Raw genomic sequence first — 17,223 nt, forward strand, 5'->3', positions numbered from 1 at the left:
AATTAATAATATTAGAATTAAAATAAAATAAAATTTATACCAATTATAATAAAATAAAATTTATACAAATTATAATATGATATATTTTACGTATTTATACCAAAGGGCTTGTAGCCCAGCGGTATCAGGTGGTGCCCTCCCTCTTTGAGGTCGAGGGTTCGAGTCCCGTTGTGGACATAGGTGGAATAGGTGTTGTTAGCTTAGGAGTAGATTAGATTTTCCGGTTCAAAAAAAAAAAAATTATATGAATCAACAATTATAATTTTATATATAACTAAAAAATATATATTTTATTTAATAAGTTATTTAAAATTATTAATTAATAGTTTTGAGCTTTTTCTTAAAAAGTTTAATTAATTTTGTAACCGTGGTTCCCACGGGTTATAAACTAATATATATATATATATATATATATATATATATATATATATATATATATATATATATATATATATAACCCTATTGCACCCCACATGTTTTTTGTAATACACTTGAGAGCATATCTCTCTCTTTATCCATTGTGTCAAAGAGAACTACCACCGACAGCGGAAGCATCACTGTTGTCCAACCAACATATCCATCGCCGACACCAGAACCCTAGCTTTATTTGGCGCTAACTTCGCCGGAGAAAAAAAAAACTAGAGTTGAACCGTCAACACCATCGTTTTTGGCTAATAACCGCCGAAGACCACCCTTTTGTTTTCTTTCTACTGCTACGATAGCCATCTCTCTCCTTCTCTCCCTTCTAATGCTATGAACTCCTCAACATGTCATAGATCTTGAACACCCTAAGACCGATGTTGACATACGGTGGTGGTGGAGTTAAGGTTAGGAGCAGTGACGCTAGGATCATCGCCCCATTTCTCATATTTATATCGACAGGATCATCGGGGTACGTCGCTAGGACCGTCACAATGTTAGTCTGATCAACATCGTCATCATTGAGTTACAACTGTGGTGCTCTGACTCAACATCGTCGGCAAGGGCTTCCCAGTGGGATGTTAATTCCGAAGTGTTGGTGATTTCCAACAAACAGTAAAGAGAGGGAAAAAGATAGTCTTTGACGAGGGAAATGGTTGGGATGGGGCTTGGGGGTTATTGGGGGTAGAGTTTTTTTGTTTTTTGTTTTATTTTAATAAAAGTAATAAAAAAATGGAAAAACAAATAGAAATGACAAAAACATCATTTCAAGCATATTTTATTTCGAATGGGTCCAAACTCACAACAAAATCAAAGTTTTAGATCAACGGTGCAAGTCTAAAACCTTTTGAACCAAAGTGACAATTTTTCGACATACCATTACGACCATTTTTGCGGTTTTGGCATTTTCAAAATTCAAATTGATAATACTTGGAACATGCAACTAGTTTTTGTTATAATAAACTTACCAATGTAAAAAAAAAAATAACATTTAATCGATTTAAAGGGAACTAACGTTTGACAAATTTAATGATGACAAATGTTTTAAGTTTGTTTTTTCAATTATAACAAATGTCCGAACGTGGCTCATTTAATATCACACTTTCAAAATAAACATCTATTGTTGTAAACATGTAAGTCCTAAAAGTTTACCCTTACTAAAACTTAATGAAAATATCACTAAACTTTTGGTATTTGCTTGATTTTGCCATTAAACTTATTTTTTAGCACAACTGACCATTAAAATCATTTATAACCCGTCAATTAAGCCATTTTGCTCAAATTTAACCCGTTACCAGGTCATAAAACTGATGTAGCATTTGATAATTATGTTGTGTTTGGTGATGAGTTGCAGTCACGACATAAGTGACCAAAAACAATTCATAAATCAAAAGAAACTCAAGTTGAACAGATGTTTTTAACGGTAATCAAACACTCAAAATACTTGCAAAACAAATCAATCTCAACAAAATCATATGATAATTACAGACAACTGAAATTATAAGGTTGGACTCTTACCAAATGAAATGTGCGATATTGTTTTTTAACTCAACAATCAACAGTACCAAAAGCCAAAAGAAATTCATGTTTTTGTTTTTGTATGACTGATAAATCCAAATCCAACCCAAAACATATTCACAACTTCCCAAACATATTGATATTCTAAGTTGAGTGGATGTTAGACGTATACAATATACAGTCTTGTAATTCTATAATCAAATAATTTGCATCCCGTGTGCACAAATCAAGATCAGTAGTTAGTAGGAGTGTACCTCTATTATCAGCTGCAACGATATTCATATATTTCTGTATTTTCTATCTGCTTGCCCGTATTTATACAGATCCACCTGGAAAACGAAGGATCATTAAGTGCTAACCAGATAAAATGATGTACCCATTTAAGCCGAAAAAAAACAGTACCTGAGAGAAAGAGTATTATCTGTATGGAGATTGAGAAAAGGGGTTCTTTGATCGCCTGGCATTAGAGAGCTTGCTGTCGCTGGAACTCCCTTTTTCTACATCTCGATGAATTTCCAAGAATTCATTGGACCATGAACTCAGAGGAATTAGATGACTGTCATCTTTAGGGCGTGGGAGTGGGCGCCTTCTCTCCTCATGTCGTTTTACATTTTCCGATATCTCATGAAAAGTTCTATTTATTTTCGCTAATCCCCTTTCAACCGGTTCTACCACGTGGGAAACTGTATACTTCATGTCATCAACGATCTGAATGTAACACACCAAAACCAAAATTGTTCTGTTATAACCAAAGGAGAATAATTTGAGGTGCGAAAATCGAACAACTCACAATTTCGCCACTTCCGAAGACGACATCGCGAACACTCTGATGTAATTTGGGACGCTTCGGTCTGTCGTCGGGTAGGCCGAGGCGTAGCCTGGGGGTTCTCTCGGAGTCGCGCACCTCTTCCGGATCGGGTGGTGCTCCTAACGACGCATAGTCGGTCATCACGGAAACATCGCGTACGCATCGCTCTCCGCGCTTGTACGGTCCGGCTGGGAAAACATACAAGTGCACCACTGCAGCAACACCCATCTGGAGTTGAGAAAAAAAAAACAAAACAAAACAAAAAAAAAAAAACTCAGGTTTTAGCTTATTTACAAACAGGTCCTTCAACATTTTTAAAATTACAGAACAGTCCCTATCGTTTGACTCAATGTGGTTGAATACAAGAAATACCAAGCATAAAGAGACTATGAACAGTAATTAACAAACCTCAAGACAGATTATATAATCCTGGATACGTGTTTGTAGCTGATCAGCCAAGGGTCCTGTGAAGGCTCCAATGGAAAAAAGGATGGCTACACCAACACCTTGCCACCATGTCAAGAATACAATGGACTTGAAGGTCAAGAACTTGGCCAAAGGTTTGATTGGTGCCAGCTTATCCTTGGTCACTGAATAGAACTGCATAAGGCAATACAACGCCCAGCTCTGGCTGAAGTTAAGAACAACTGCCATGTATGGGTACCTGCATTGCATTTGCATACAACAAGTAACACACTCATGTCATTTGTCATTTGTCATTTGTCACATTTACATGAAATCAAAAGTGGAAAGATTACTTGAATGAATGAGGGGCAAAATAGTGATTTTAAAAACATGCATCTAACCTCAATTTTATTAATGGAGTCAGACTTATGAAACAGTGAGATAGGGACCAAAAAGAAAAGGATTACTTTTATTGGACCAAATTATAGAAAATCAACCATAGTGCGGGATGAAAAATGTAATTTTAGTAATAAAAAAAGAGGTATCTTACGCATATCTCAACTCAAACTTCCCTTCCCCATAAACACCAAGATACTGAAAAATCATTGCTAACGGCGCAAAGATCAGCTTCAATATCATCTGGAATCATGCAGCTTTGTTCAGATTAAAATATGGATCAATGAGGAAACACACTAATAAAAAATCAGCTAAACGCAAGAAATAGCAATGTCCTTTACTTTCATTTCTTTTATGTTTTTTTAAGGCATTGTACTTTGAAAATTATGGCATTGTACGCTCGGTTTTTTTTTCTTAAAAGGACATTTTACTTTAGAAAGAATTACAATTATAGCAGTGAAGATAGCTTTGTATCTGGATGCCATTGCTACAACTTGATATGTTTTTTCCAAGTACAATATGTTGTAATAAGAAGAAACGAAGCAGGATGCTATAATAAACAAGTCAATGGAAGTATATTGTTATTTCTTGCATTTAACCCTTATATGATATACAGAAGAGTGGTATACTGACATACATATTGCACAATGCCAATTTTGACTGCCTGATAGAAGTCAGGACCAAGATACCACTCCTTGAGGAAGCAATTGAGAGGGAAAGGGTGTTCCACGACTCCATAAGTATATGATTCTTCTATAAGGGGTATGCTGTAGCTGATACGGCTTTTACTTTCCATGAACTCAATAGTACTATCCTCTCCACCTTCAATCACCACATTCTTAGTCAAAAATACCTCAAGGATGGATGAACTTCAAATGTACAATTCTAATTTCATTTTTAAACTCCTTTTCTGAAGGCAGTGATTTATACAATGTTAATTCTCAACTACTACTTTTGAACCACATTCTTTTGGTATACATATATAACTATAATGTACAAGTTTCTGTTTGATAAATTACAATGATAAATGGTTGATATATAGTTTTTCAGATTCATATCTGTATGTTTTCTAAATGGCATGATGCAAATTCATACAACTAGAAAAAACAAGCATTTAATTTTTAAAGACAGGAAAGAAATAGAATTCCAGACAACCTGTTTGCCATGTGTCATATTCAAAACACAAACAACCATCATGAGGATCATACCTAAGCAGGCAATAAGATATCTCCCAAAGCAATATAAAGCAAAAGCTTCATACCAGTCCCTGATTATTTCATAGTTGAATGCAGCATCTGCATCCAATAGCGACAAATACTGTATAATTTGGAAAACTCAAAGTTAGATATGATCATTGCATTACTGGCTTCAATACAAAATCAGCTGCAAACAAACTCAAAAGAATAGAAACATACTTTTTGATTTGTCACAGTTAGGTTACTGTTGCAAATGGTTTAGTATTGCTGTGTTTAAACCAAAATGTTGACTTTTAATAAATGTTGCAAAAGGTTTTGTGTTGTTGTGTTTAAACCAAAATGTTGATGAGATAACTCAAGAGAGTCAATGTTATATTTGACCTAAGTGAGAACAGTGACATAAGTGGGACATTAAAGTGTCATAAAAAGTATCTCTTGAATGAGTTGCTTTAATCCTTTAATCATTCAAAAACTTCTTATTCTAAAGTTATGATTGTCAATTACAGCTTCATTCCACAGATTTCACTTAATTAATTAGATGAAATGGCTTTTAATACACCGAATGCAGATCACTTATCCACATATGATCATCACAACATTTGCCTTCAAAATTTCTCAGCCTCTCACCAACCAAAAGACAAAGAAATAGAACAAAACAAAAGCAATCGTTTGAAATCTCTACTTTTAGTAAATTTACTGCTACAAATCAGGCTACAATTATATATGCAGATGAAGTGTATTTCACCAAAAATACAAAATACTGATTAAGAACCATTCAAGTCTTATAGGATGTTATTTTCCCTTAGTAAACACCATTAGCTAAAATTAGTAACTTTCATTGTGGTTGACAAGTTTTCTTTGTTTTGTCTTTATTAAAAGTCCTTTTAGACATCGGATAAATAGTCAAAACTTTTATTAAACTATGTGACAATGTTGCCTTTTTTAGAACACAGGAAGTATTTTGTATCAATGAGTAATATAAGGATGTGTATGATCTTTCTAAACTAAATATAGATGGGCAATAAACTATGTACTAATTCCTTAAAGGATTATATTATCAAGACTTCCCTAATCAAACATAAATCATCATTTTGCTCATATGTAGTTTTCTATAAAATAAAATAAAAAGTAGTTTCTTAGGCAAACCTTCCAGTGAATAAATAGAACCATCAGAAACAGAAAACATAACAAGAGATTCTCATACCGATTCCAATGCATATACAGGAACCATCAGAACAACTCCAATTAAGAACTTCTGCTCCTGAAATCAAAATAAAGTCTTTCTGCCATCAGCTAGAGATCATAACAAATAACAAGATCAACTTAACATGATTTGCATGTAAAATGCAATTACAGTAATGTCAAAGGCTGGTAGAGAACATTATGTTGACTGTACAAAGCAGAAATAACTTATGTTAAAAAGTTGAAAGGATGTATGCAATATCAAACCTCAGGCTGATTGTAAGCAGCTAAATGCTCAAAGATAAGATATGTGGAAAGAAAAAGAGCAACAAGTACACAAAAGCTTGCACTGAAGATTGTCCATCTGTAAAGCAATGTTTGCTCAGCACCAAAGTTGCTTGACCACATTGACCATGGTGTGTTCGAGGACTCTGCCAAAGTGAGAATGGGAGATAGAAAAAGAAGCACTACTCTCCATCCTATCAGAATCATTTGATGAAGTCTCTTCTATTATGACAACAAATGTTGAGCACTCTATTACTTAATGTGGAAATAAATTCACAAATTATGTCAATGAAGCATTGGCTCATATATAAGATCAGCCATTATATTGAATACAACTATGTTGAACTTGAATCTTGTGTGTTACATTAATCAAGAACACGTTAACATTGGAATTTAGCAGGTTTGACTTGTGTTTTAGGGCCTTTGACTAATCTTTGTAAACCAATATTGTTGTCCTGGTATGCGAGGATATGCTGCTTGAAATAAGATGATGAAACTGAAACAGTAGGACGAAGCAGCCTGCAAAGATTTCATACAATTAAAACAAGGATAACAAAGTACAGGAATCCGCACGCTTTGGTAAATGCTGAAAATACAAGTTTTCTTCATTTAAAATTTATCTTCGAAAGATTTATTGTTCTTATTGAGGGTGAGCAGGATTCTCAGACGGGAAGATAGAAACATGATCCAAAACCCTAGACTAAAAATTTCCCAATAGGTAACTCAACATTTTACACAAACCAAGCAAAATATAATCCAAAACTGACATATTTCCTAATAAACCCCAGTTCCACAAAACCCAACAAACTTACGGAAAGTTGACCTCATTGATTCAAGTAACGCTTAAGCTTAAATGCCAAAAATATCGAAAACGAAAACGGATGATTCCTTACAAACATATACAGTCGATTACAATCACCACAAGCAACAACGGAAACAATAGTCAGAACAAAGATATGCCAACTAAAAAAATTGACTACGATGCGGATAAAAAACCGGAATGTATACGAACTGCTTTGAGGAATATAACCCTATAGAAGTATAGATTAACGATTTCACTTACGGAAAAGACGTCACAACTCTCGATGCATACAACGGTTCAACAATGTAATCGAACGAGTTTTGAAAAATTTCACGACGAATCTTTTCCTGTAAATGGAGATGAATCTCGTCGGAATAATTTTCAGAGCTTTTTTATGAGATATTTGCAGAGCTCCAAATACGATTTTTGCCTTGGCGGTTGGGAAAGAGGGTTGGTGGGGCTTTGCGATATCTTGTGGGGTTCCTCAAGAAATAGAGTCACGGCGCTCCTTCTGTTTTCCCCGTAACTGTGCCATTGATTCATAAGATAAGTTGATGACGTGGAAATGACGTGGAGATGTATATGTATTGGAGCTTTTTGATTGGTCTGTAGTACTACTTAAACCGTTACTCACCGTCACCCCAATTTCTGATGTGTAATATGTGATTTGGTTTTATCTCATAATTAATTCTTTAAATGCATGAATGATTTACATGCAAACAAGCAAATCACACGAAAAAAACTCGATATGCACTTAATCTAAATTGAATAATTGATAACACGTTTTGCTACTTTTTTTTTTCTCAGTTTGGTTTCTTTTTATTAGTTGTTGTTTAACATATTGATATTTTACTTTTGTTCTATACAAAACAAATCGGAATATATTGTTACGACCAATTTAATCTTTATATATAATTCGATACAAATTGCGTCGCAATGTATTTTGTATCAAACATGATATATTTTTCTGTTATGGAACTTACATGGTAAATTAATATCATTGAAAATTTACGAACAAATTATTAAAATCGTCCATGTGGTTTGGATAAAGTTGCACGTTTGGTCTCTATTTTTTGTTTTGCACTCGGATCATCCTCACCTTTTCTTTTTATTACCCGTTTGGTCCTGTGTCCATTTTCCGTCGATTCCAAACGTTAAGAAACCCCATGTGCTTCGCACGTGAGGGGTATTTTCGTCCTTTTATTTCAAAAACCTATTAGAACGACCCCTAAACCTTGATTCTCTCTATTTTCTTATACGCCCAATCTTCATCTCTTTCGTTTCCTCTTCTCTGAAGTGTCGATCAACCCTAATGGCAAAAACATGCAAGTGTGGTCAAGTTGGTATAATACAAACATCGACTACCAAGAAAAACCCGAGAATACTTTTCTATTGTTGTACTGGGAAGGGTAATTTCTTCTTAAGTATATCCATATATCGCATACCTCTAACACACAGCATATTACTCAAAATGCAGGGAGCAAAATGTGGTTTTATAGATTGGGTTGATAAAGACAACTTTAATGGTGAAAAAACTTTAAAAGGTATATCCCCTGGTTTGTAGAACTCAATGGACGAGCTTCAATATCAAAATAGGACCTTGAGGTTGTTATTAGTGTTCAGTTGGGTTTTTTTGTGTCAATTCTAATTTACAAGCTTTAAATTATGTTATCATTGTACTCATCTTTTGTCTCATCAAGGTAGTAATGTAATGGAATGACAATGAACGAATGGAATTGACTATTGGAATGAATTGGCTATTGGAATGCAATTGTCTTTTGGAATGGAATTGATTGTTTTATAATGGAATGGAATTGAGTGGTTTGTAATGGTATTGAATTGGAATGGAATTGATTGTTTTATAATGGAATGGAATTGAGTGGTTTGTAATGGTATTGAATTGGAATGGAATTGACTATTTTATAATGGAATGGAATTGAGTGCCTTGTAATGGTATTGAATTGGAATGGAATTGACTGTTTTATAATGGAATGGAATTGAGTGGTTTGTAATGGTATTGAATTGGAATGGAAATGATTGTTGGAATGGTTGTCTATTGGAATGGAATTGAATTGAATGATTGAATAAAATTAAATTGAATTAAATGGAAGGAATTAAATACCAATTGAAAATACAAATACATAGCAACAGATTCATAACACAAATGTCTAATTACTCGTGGAATTCAAAAGATAAATGTTCATACCATAATATAAAATACAGATACATCAAAGCAACATAATTGTTCATAACATAGACAACATATCCAAAAAATCATAGCATAATTGTTCAAACCATAATGACAGATACAACAAATACAAAAGATTATAACACACATAATTGGTTCATAATAAAGACAACACAAACACAACTTAAGCAATATTCGTCCCTTTCTTCCCAACCTTCCCTTTCCTACTTGAACTTCCATCACCTATACCACTAGATTTCCTACCATCAACTACACTCTGACTTCCACTTTGCCTACCATCAACTACACTTTGAGCTTTCTTCCTAGCCTTCCCTTTCTTGCTTGAACCACCATCACCTACATTTTGACATTTGCAACTTCTTTTATTATGACCAAGTTTTTTGCATTTTGAGCATGTCACACTCTTGGGCTGCCTTGATTGCCCTGCCACCTTTCACCATATCTTTTAGTTCAACAGCTGACTTCCTTCTTTTCTTTATTTGTCTTCATATGGGGATGTGATGATTGGGAGGAAGCAATGTGCATGGTTGGATATGGAAACTTTTCACACATTCTTCTTCCATTAATTGGTTCAATCTTGAAAGAATACATTTCCTTCCAAGTTTTTAACCAGTAAGGCTTGAGGGAGTGGCCTCGCCACCCCTCTCGCAAAAACATTCGTCAAACATGTTATACCATTCCCATTAAAATGTTAGATGACTCGCTAAGCTTGGCCTCGCTATGTTGGTAACGAGAAGAGAGAAGGAGGGACTGTGGGCTTTGATTGGTTGGCTCAATTTGTTTTCCTTTTTTCCTTTTTTTTCCAAACTCAATTCTAATTAAATTGTTTGACCACCACTCCCTATCTTTTACAAGGTGTTATGGTTTGATAACAAATGCTTATGTGGATTAACAAAATCTGAAATGGCAGAGTGCTAAAGGTGTTACCACTCCCTTTAGCCTAAGTGGAATGAACCCATTATTTAGGTAAGCCAACATTCTGCTTATTTTTTTCTCATGTCCCAGATATCAACAAGGGCATGTTTATAGGGTATACTGGTGAGTTCTCATTTTCTACAAGAACATGTGCAATGCTTGGTTCATTGTGCATTTCGGTTTAGACCTTGTGGGGGTGTATTATTGCAACTTTAGTCCTTAGGGTTAGTACGCGAGGCGTACCATTGGGTACGCTTAGCATACTAGTTGAGAAGCTGGTACGTGGGGCGTACAATATGGTACGCTTAACGTAATAAGGAGGGGTGATCGCGGATCCGAGGCCTCGTACGTTGGGCGTACGAGGGGTATGTTGGGCGTACGATGGGTTTGAGGAAACCCTAATGTTAGGGTGTTGCAACCTATATAAGCTCCTTAAGTCCCTAAGGTTGGCCTCTTTATCAGCCTTCATTGCCCTAAAACCTTATTCTCGAACCCTAATAGCATCTTTGAGTGTTCTTATGCCTTGGTCTTGATTTTTGGTGGTTTATGCTCCATGTAGTGATAGAATAAGAAGTTGGAAGACTCGTTCTTTGGGGGGGAAGCTTAGAGATCCAGATTTAGCTCCATCTTTTGGTGACTTTTGAGGTATAAAATTCATACATTGGCTACTATATGTTTAGATCTCTTCATGTTATGGTTTTATGCTTCTATGTCCCTTTTTGGTTGGTCTTGATGGGTTAAGTCCGTTTTAGAAGATAAATCTTGTAGATTTGGATGTTTGAAAAGCTCCTTAAGCTTAAAGGTGCAAACTTTATGGTGTTTATGGTCTCATGCATGCATTCAGTCATCTATTAAGTCCTTTTGAACTTTAAGAGCTTCATTAAGTCGTGCATGCACGTAGGGCCGGTGATGAGGAGGGCAACCTTTGCACGTGCATAGGGTCCAAGATTTTTAAGGGGCTTATTTTTTATAATGTATTCATGAATCAGGAGTCCACACCTGAAGGACGAGAAGCAATTATTCAAGCGAGGACGGAGGATTGATTTGTAACGCCCGTAGATCCGGGCTAGTCAATTTAGAGACAATGAGCATCAAAAATGAGTTTTTGATGTAAGATTATTTTGAAGTAATAATCTTAACCAACTTGTAGTATATGTTACAAGGGTTCTGTACATATAAAGAACGCCGAAATCCAAGTTATAACGAAGAAGTTATGGCCCGTCGAAGTTTTACAGCAAGACCGGCACTGCACCGGGAGACGTAAATAGTGAATTTACGATAGATGAGTTTTTAGCCTTAGTGATCTAAACCAAAGTTGTAGTATACGTTAAACCGAGAACATACAAAAAAAGCGCCCAAATCTGACTTCGTATGAGAAACTTATGAATTTTCTAAGATTTAGCACAGCAATGCACGACCCGAAACTCGAGTTTTAGTTCGAGTGGCTTTTGGCCTACGCGACCTAAATGATAGTTTAATATCGCATTAATAGTGAATTTAAACCAAATAGGAGTTTTTAGCCTTAGTGATCTAAACCAAAGTTGTAGTATACGTTAAACCGAGAACATACAAAAAAAATAGAACGCCCAAATCTGACTTCGTATGAGAAAGTTATGAATTTTCTAAGATTTAGCACAGCAGTGCACGACCCGAAACTCATATTTTAGTTTGAGTGATTTTTGGCCTACGCAACCTAAATGAGAGTTGAATATCTCATTAATAGGAACTCAACAATAAAAAAACAGACGAAAACGGAGTCCGTATGAACGAGTTACAAATTCTTCGCGGTCATTTAACAATCTAATCTCCTCCTACTATTAAATTTAAGATCAGTCGAGAATTAGCCAACGGAGTCAAAATGAAAGTTGAAGATCTTATTTTTACCTACGCGTGGATATAAAGAACGTCGAAAACGGAGATCGTATGCGAAAGTTATGAATTTTTTAAAATTGGCTGATTTCCACCCTGTGTGCGTTGCAACGTGTCAGCACCAGGCTCTGACTTGGAGCCCAAGTTGGCTCACAATGTGAGCATCATAAAACTCACGACATGAGTGACCCTCCAGCCCCCTATAAATAAGAGGTGAAGCCCTCTTCATTCCTCACACCTCCTATCACTTCCCTCTTTCTCTCTAGAACCTCTCTCTAGCCCCGAAACCCCCCGAAAAGCCTAGGGAACCTCCCTAGCAAGAGGCGGAAGCCCCGGAGCGCCCGACGGCTCCGAGAAAAGAGCCTTTCGGCTCGGGAACACTGCTCCAACGGAGCCCGGTTTTGAGAAAAAAACTCGCTGTAAGTGAGCTACGCCTAACATATCTTTAGTATAGCTTATATTTCAATATAGTAATAATATTAGGAAATTATAATAAGTATTTGGACTATTATTATGAGATATATAAGTGTCGTTATAATATCTTTTAACCACTTGCGGTACGGGGAATTTGGTTCAAAGGGTCACATAGGGTTGTTGGATTTCAGAAGTGTTATATGCCAAAATGATCTTGCCCTCCGATGTTCCATGTCTGGCCCCTGTCTATACATAGTGGGTGAAGAGTATTGTTTAACGCGTATATAATAGTAATAATAGTTAGACTATTAATTAGTCTCGGGGAATATTAGACTAAACTCTAGTGGTAATGATACTAGGTTCTGTCAAATGAGTTGTTTAAAGTAAACGAAGTGTTGTCCGAGTACCGAGTCACCACCTTATCAGGTGAGTGCATGGTTACTTTCATCTTACACATATATATGAAGTATTTTATATAAATTACGTGTTATGTGTGTATACTGTCTGAATACTTGTTGTCTATGATGGATGAAACATTTTATACATGTTTTAAATGATCTAAACTTTATATGTATTTTATATCTACAAAATGTGTTGGGGGTAAAACATGGGTATATTAGAGGTGAGATAAATAATGAGCAATGAAAGATGAGATAAATGATGAGCGAGGATATATGAGTGATAAAATATGGTGCGAAGCGATGACCTAAGTAATGAGCCAAAGCGATGATCCAAAACAATGAGCCAAAGCAATGAGCCAAAAGCGATGAGCCAAAACGATGACCCAAGCAATGGCCCCGTCATCTAGTAGAGTATGGATGACAACTACGGACTATTCTAGACAGTCTAGTGGAACACCAGTAGGCTCGCAACTTGTAGGTGTTGTGAACGATGTGTTCACCTGGTGTACTCTAAAAACCCATTGACAGGTATTGCGAGTGGACTCTCGAAAATGATATTGTCAATAAACGAGATAAACCTTGGCGACTATGTACACTTAGTGTCGATTCCTTAGGATACTCCTTAGGAATGAACGAACGAGTAATAGCTGAATCTTAGGGTAGATCCTTAAGAGTAAAGAAGATAATGGGGATGGGTAATTGGCTTGATTGCTAGATGTTTAACATAATAATTATATTATTGTGGGTCGAAAACCCTATGTACTCACCAGGTTTCCCAACCTGACCCACTCAGTTTATTTATATCATAGGTGTTGATATGAAGTCACATTACACTAAGAGATTAAGGAGATATAAATCATTAGTGATAATGAATGTGAGTTCTGTTTATGCTTATGTTTTTGTATTGACGATGTCCCAAATGTTTTAAAATGAATAAAAAATACTTTTCTTTGGAAATGCTTTGATAAAGTATTTATCATGTTTTATTGGAAACAAATTCCACAACATTTTTATTAAAAGAGGTACTCTGGTTTTTATAAAGCATAAAGAAAATCGGTATTTTCTGGCCGTGAAAATGGGGATGTCACAATTGGTATCAGAACATTAGTTTAAGCGAACTAGGAATAAGGATTTATTTCTAGACTTAAACTTAGAATGTTAAGCGATGATTGTGAGGAGTGTGTCTAATATATTTTAGGAAGTAGACCTGAATAGATACAAGCACTAGCTTAATTAGGGAAGATGCCTATTGGAAAAATAGGAAATAAAAGTAGGTTGTTATTTATTCCTGATCTCGTTCCTATTTTCTAATGTGATTCCCATTGGAAGAAGACAATCTTGGGCTTCTGCCATGGTTTTCATCTGATGAAAATAAAGCAGAAGAGATGTTCAAAACAGTCCAAAATGGAACCTTTTTTATCATTATTATTAACAAAGAGGGGGAAAATGTTACACTTTTGGGTTAACAGATCCTTTGGATTTGATCTGGAGTTACATAACTTTCAAATTAAAAACTAATTGAACTTGATAAGAGGTCCTAATAAAATATTAAATAAGAACTTATATAACTACAAATTTGGAAAATGGTAAAAAGTTATGAAACCGTGTAATATGTAATCAGATTTTCCAACCTTGAAATAAGCAAGCACAGTCAAATAGTGAAAAGTACATATAAAATCAATGAAATCAGGGAATAGAACAAACAATTTCAGTCTGATTTTAGAAATCAGTCCCTTTTACTGCAACTATTATTGTAAATCCCTCTTAAACAAAAAAAATGTTACGGACTTGTTTATTGTATAAAAAAGTGTACAATTTAAAAAATATTTTTTTTGCTCGGTGCATTACTAATAATGTAATTGTGAGGTATCAAAAGTTTTATAAAACAGTAAATAAGGGTATACGATAAATCATTACAAAGACATGAAAATGGGCAATTTCAAGGAACATAAAGAAAATAGCAATATAAGATCTCCAAGTGGTAGTACATAATCTTATGCCTGGAATTTTAAAAATACTTCGTTAAAGCGAAAAATAGGTATATACTTCCATTGAGCCAAATCATGGACTTTCAAAAAAAATAAAAATTTTGCATTTAGCCCAAAAATGGGCTTTATAAAAGCAAAATGCCCATTTTGGACATTTTTGCCCTTTTGTCCCATTTTTATAACTTATTCCAAATACCATGCATTCTTGTGTTTACTCACTATTATCTAACTCAATAATGTAAAAATGGTGTTTAAATACGGATAAAGAATCATGAAACCTTTTAAACTACTTTTCATATCGACACAATTTGACCATTTTCTCATTCAGGCATCCTACTTGTGATAAATGTGTTCTCTTGATATCCATAGCTACCATTTCATCAATAGAAATAGGCTTTTTTCTGATGTTCCTACATTCAACATTTTTATAAAAAAATAAATCCAGTATTAGCCTTTTCTTGATAATAAAATTAAAAAAGTAGTATCAACCCATATATTCCATAAAACAATAGACTTTGGTATGGACGTTTTATATTAAGTTGTTCAAGGATCATTTATATTTCAATTTTTAACCCATAAAAGATCGTGACTGATTTCTAAAAATATATTCTGAAGGATGATTAATGATATAACATTTATTACCTTCAGACAACTCTGGCTTGTACCTTGTTCTATATTTTCTGAAATTAAAGTAATAGAGAAACATCAAACCTGAAGTCTTGACTATTTTATTATAAAATGTTGAAGGGGGCTTATCTTTAAGACTTTTGACCTGAAAAGCCCACATCTTTTTTAGGGTTGTTTATGAGTGAAGATGTTTACTTTAGATGAAGTGTCCGAAAGAGACTAAATGACCATTAAGTCATTTATTCCAGATTAAGCAAAAAAGAAACAGACATATATAGTTGTCCATATTAGGTGAGTAACCAATAAATTGCTTCTAGTACATACATGCAAAAGGATTTTCACATGATAAATTGTCAAATGTTCAACACTAATCAGCTTCAAAACTCCTTTTATTAGAGGTTGGGCTACTCACAAGACAACAACTGTAGCAAAAGATCAGATTTCATTAGATGAAAGTTAAAATTTTAAAAAATTTCACTTTGATGATTTTACCTAAGCATAGCAATATCATTGACATACAAAACAGTTTTCATTCCAGATATCCAATAAGATCAAGGATAAAAAAAAACATAACATACTAAGGTTGTTAGTGCACCATTTCCACGGGAAGATACATAATTGGGTAAACCGTCAAGTAAAACCCAACCCTTTAAGTGTATGGGCAATGTTGATACATGTGGTTACAATGTGAGCAGATGTACCCTCTTCTCTACAACATGAACATAGCATGAATATTAAATTTGGAAACCCCAATTCAACAATAAAACTGATTCATAATCTCTTATTCAAAAAAAGGTTTTTGATAGTAAGCCTTACTCTAAGGATAAAAGTTATGGAAAGCAGCAACAACTGCCATCCGTGTCATCATATATTGGAGTCCTATAGTGTACGAATCAAGAAGGATCTGATTGAAAATTTGTTCCAAAAGAAGAAGATTATGAAGTCGAAAACATTAAGCTTTCAAACCAGGTAATTACAATGTCATTATACATTTATATTAAATCTAGAATAGAAAGGTGCTTACCTGTTCAACATAGGAAAAAACTGGAACCTATGAAATCAATAAATAAGACTCGAACCTGGGAAAGAAGAATAACTAATGGTATGGAATCAAAAGAAGATAAATATCAATTGGTAGATAGAAATCTTGAAAAGAACCTGACATCCATCTTTGGATATCGACCCTAAAGAAAGATAGTGTAATAATTCAACAATGGAAAAGATTAACCCATTTTGAGTCGCTCCTTTTCACTTTCCCTCCTTCTGCTTGATTTATGTCTATTGAAAAAAACAGTGAACACCAGAAAAGTGTCTTTTCGGCTTCTCGCTCATCGCCGTCACCAATCGCTGTCGAAGAGTGCTATCTGTTAATTGTTAAAGTTCCGACCTGAATCAATGAAAGTTTTTAGCAAGAGCAGTAGAAAGTTGGAAGGGTGATCCTCATTAAATCTGAAAAAAAAAAATAGTCTTCAAAGTAGTTTACTAAAATAATAAGAATCAAATTAAACAAAAACTATACATATTATAAACTCTGTAACTCTTTTGTTGTTAAAATCTTTTTTTGGTAAATTTATTCAACGACATACAGTATATACTCTCATTCAATTAAGTTTTTTGTGTCTTTTCTTTTTATTAAATCGTGTATGAGCAAAATGACTGAATGCGTATTGATTCCCATACTAAAATTTCAATTCTTTTCTAAACTAAGTTGTTAATCAATTTCAACAAATATTCGTTGGTTTATCAAGTTATAAAAAACTTTTTATTCGAATATTAGAAAAAACTGTT

At 34.5% G+C, this 17,223-nt stretch overlaps 1 protein-coding gene across 2 annotated transcripts; it reads right to left on the reverse strand.

The window, feature by feature from the left end:
• Window positions 1-1,913: 1,913 nt before the first annotated feature.
• LOC145096619 (protein LAZ1 homolog 1-like) lies at window positions 1,914-7,448 on the reverse strand. 2 transcript variants are annotated; one of them, XM_079034114.1, is made up of 10 exons: window positions 7,274-7,448; window positions 6,193-6,729; window positions 5,948-6,004; window positions 4,756-4,864; window positions 4,185-4,369; window positions 3,702-3,790; window positions 3,155-3,410; window positions 2,729-2,974; window positions 2,341-2,646; window positions 1,914-2,267 (listed from the first exon to the last, which is right to left on the reverse strand). In XM_079034114.1, exons 2-9 carry the CDS (start codon window positions 6,415-6,417, stop codon window positions 2,356-2,358), a joined length of 1,458 nt encoding a protein of 485 aa, XP_078890240.1. In that variant the 5' UTR covers window positions 6,418-6,729; window positions 7,274-7,448; the 3' UTR covers window positions 1,914-2,267; window positions 2,341-2,355. The 2 variants fall into 2 exon arrangements, with proteins under 2 accessions (XP_078890240.1, XP_078890251.1); XM_079034125.1 differs by lacking the exon at window positions 7,274-7,448 and adding an exon at window positions 7,023-7,139.
• Window positions 7,449-17,223: the final 9,775 nt, after the last annotated feature.

The sequence above is a fragment of the Lactuca serriola genome, chromosome 1 (genome assembly GCF_051521515.1).
Source record: "Lactuca serriola cultivar US96UC23 chromosome 1, Lser_US96UC23_V15, whole genome shotgun sequence".
Classification (NCBI taxonomy): domain Eukaryota; kingdom Viridiplantae; phylum Streptophyta; class Magnoliopsida; order Asterales; family Asteraceae; genus Lactuca; species Lactuca serriola.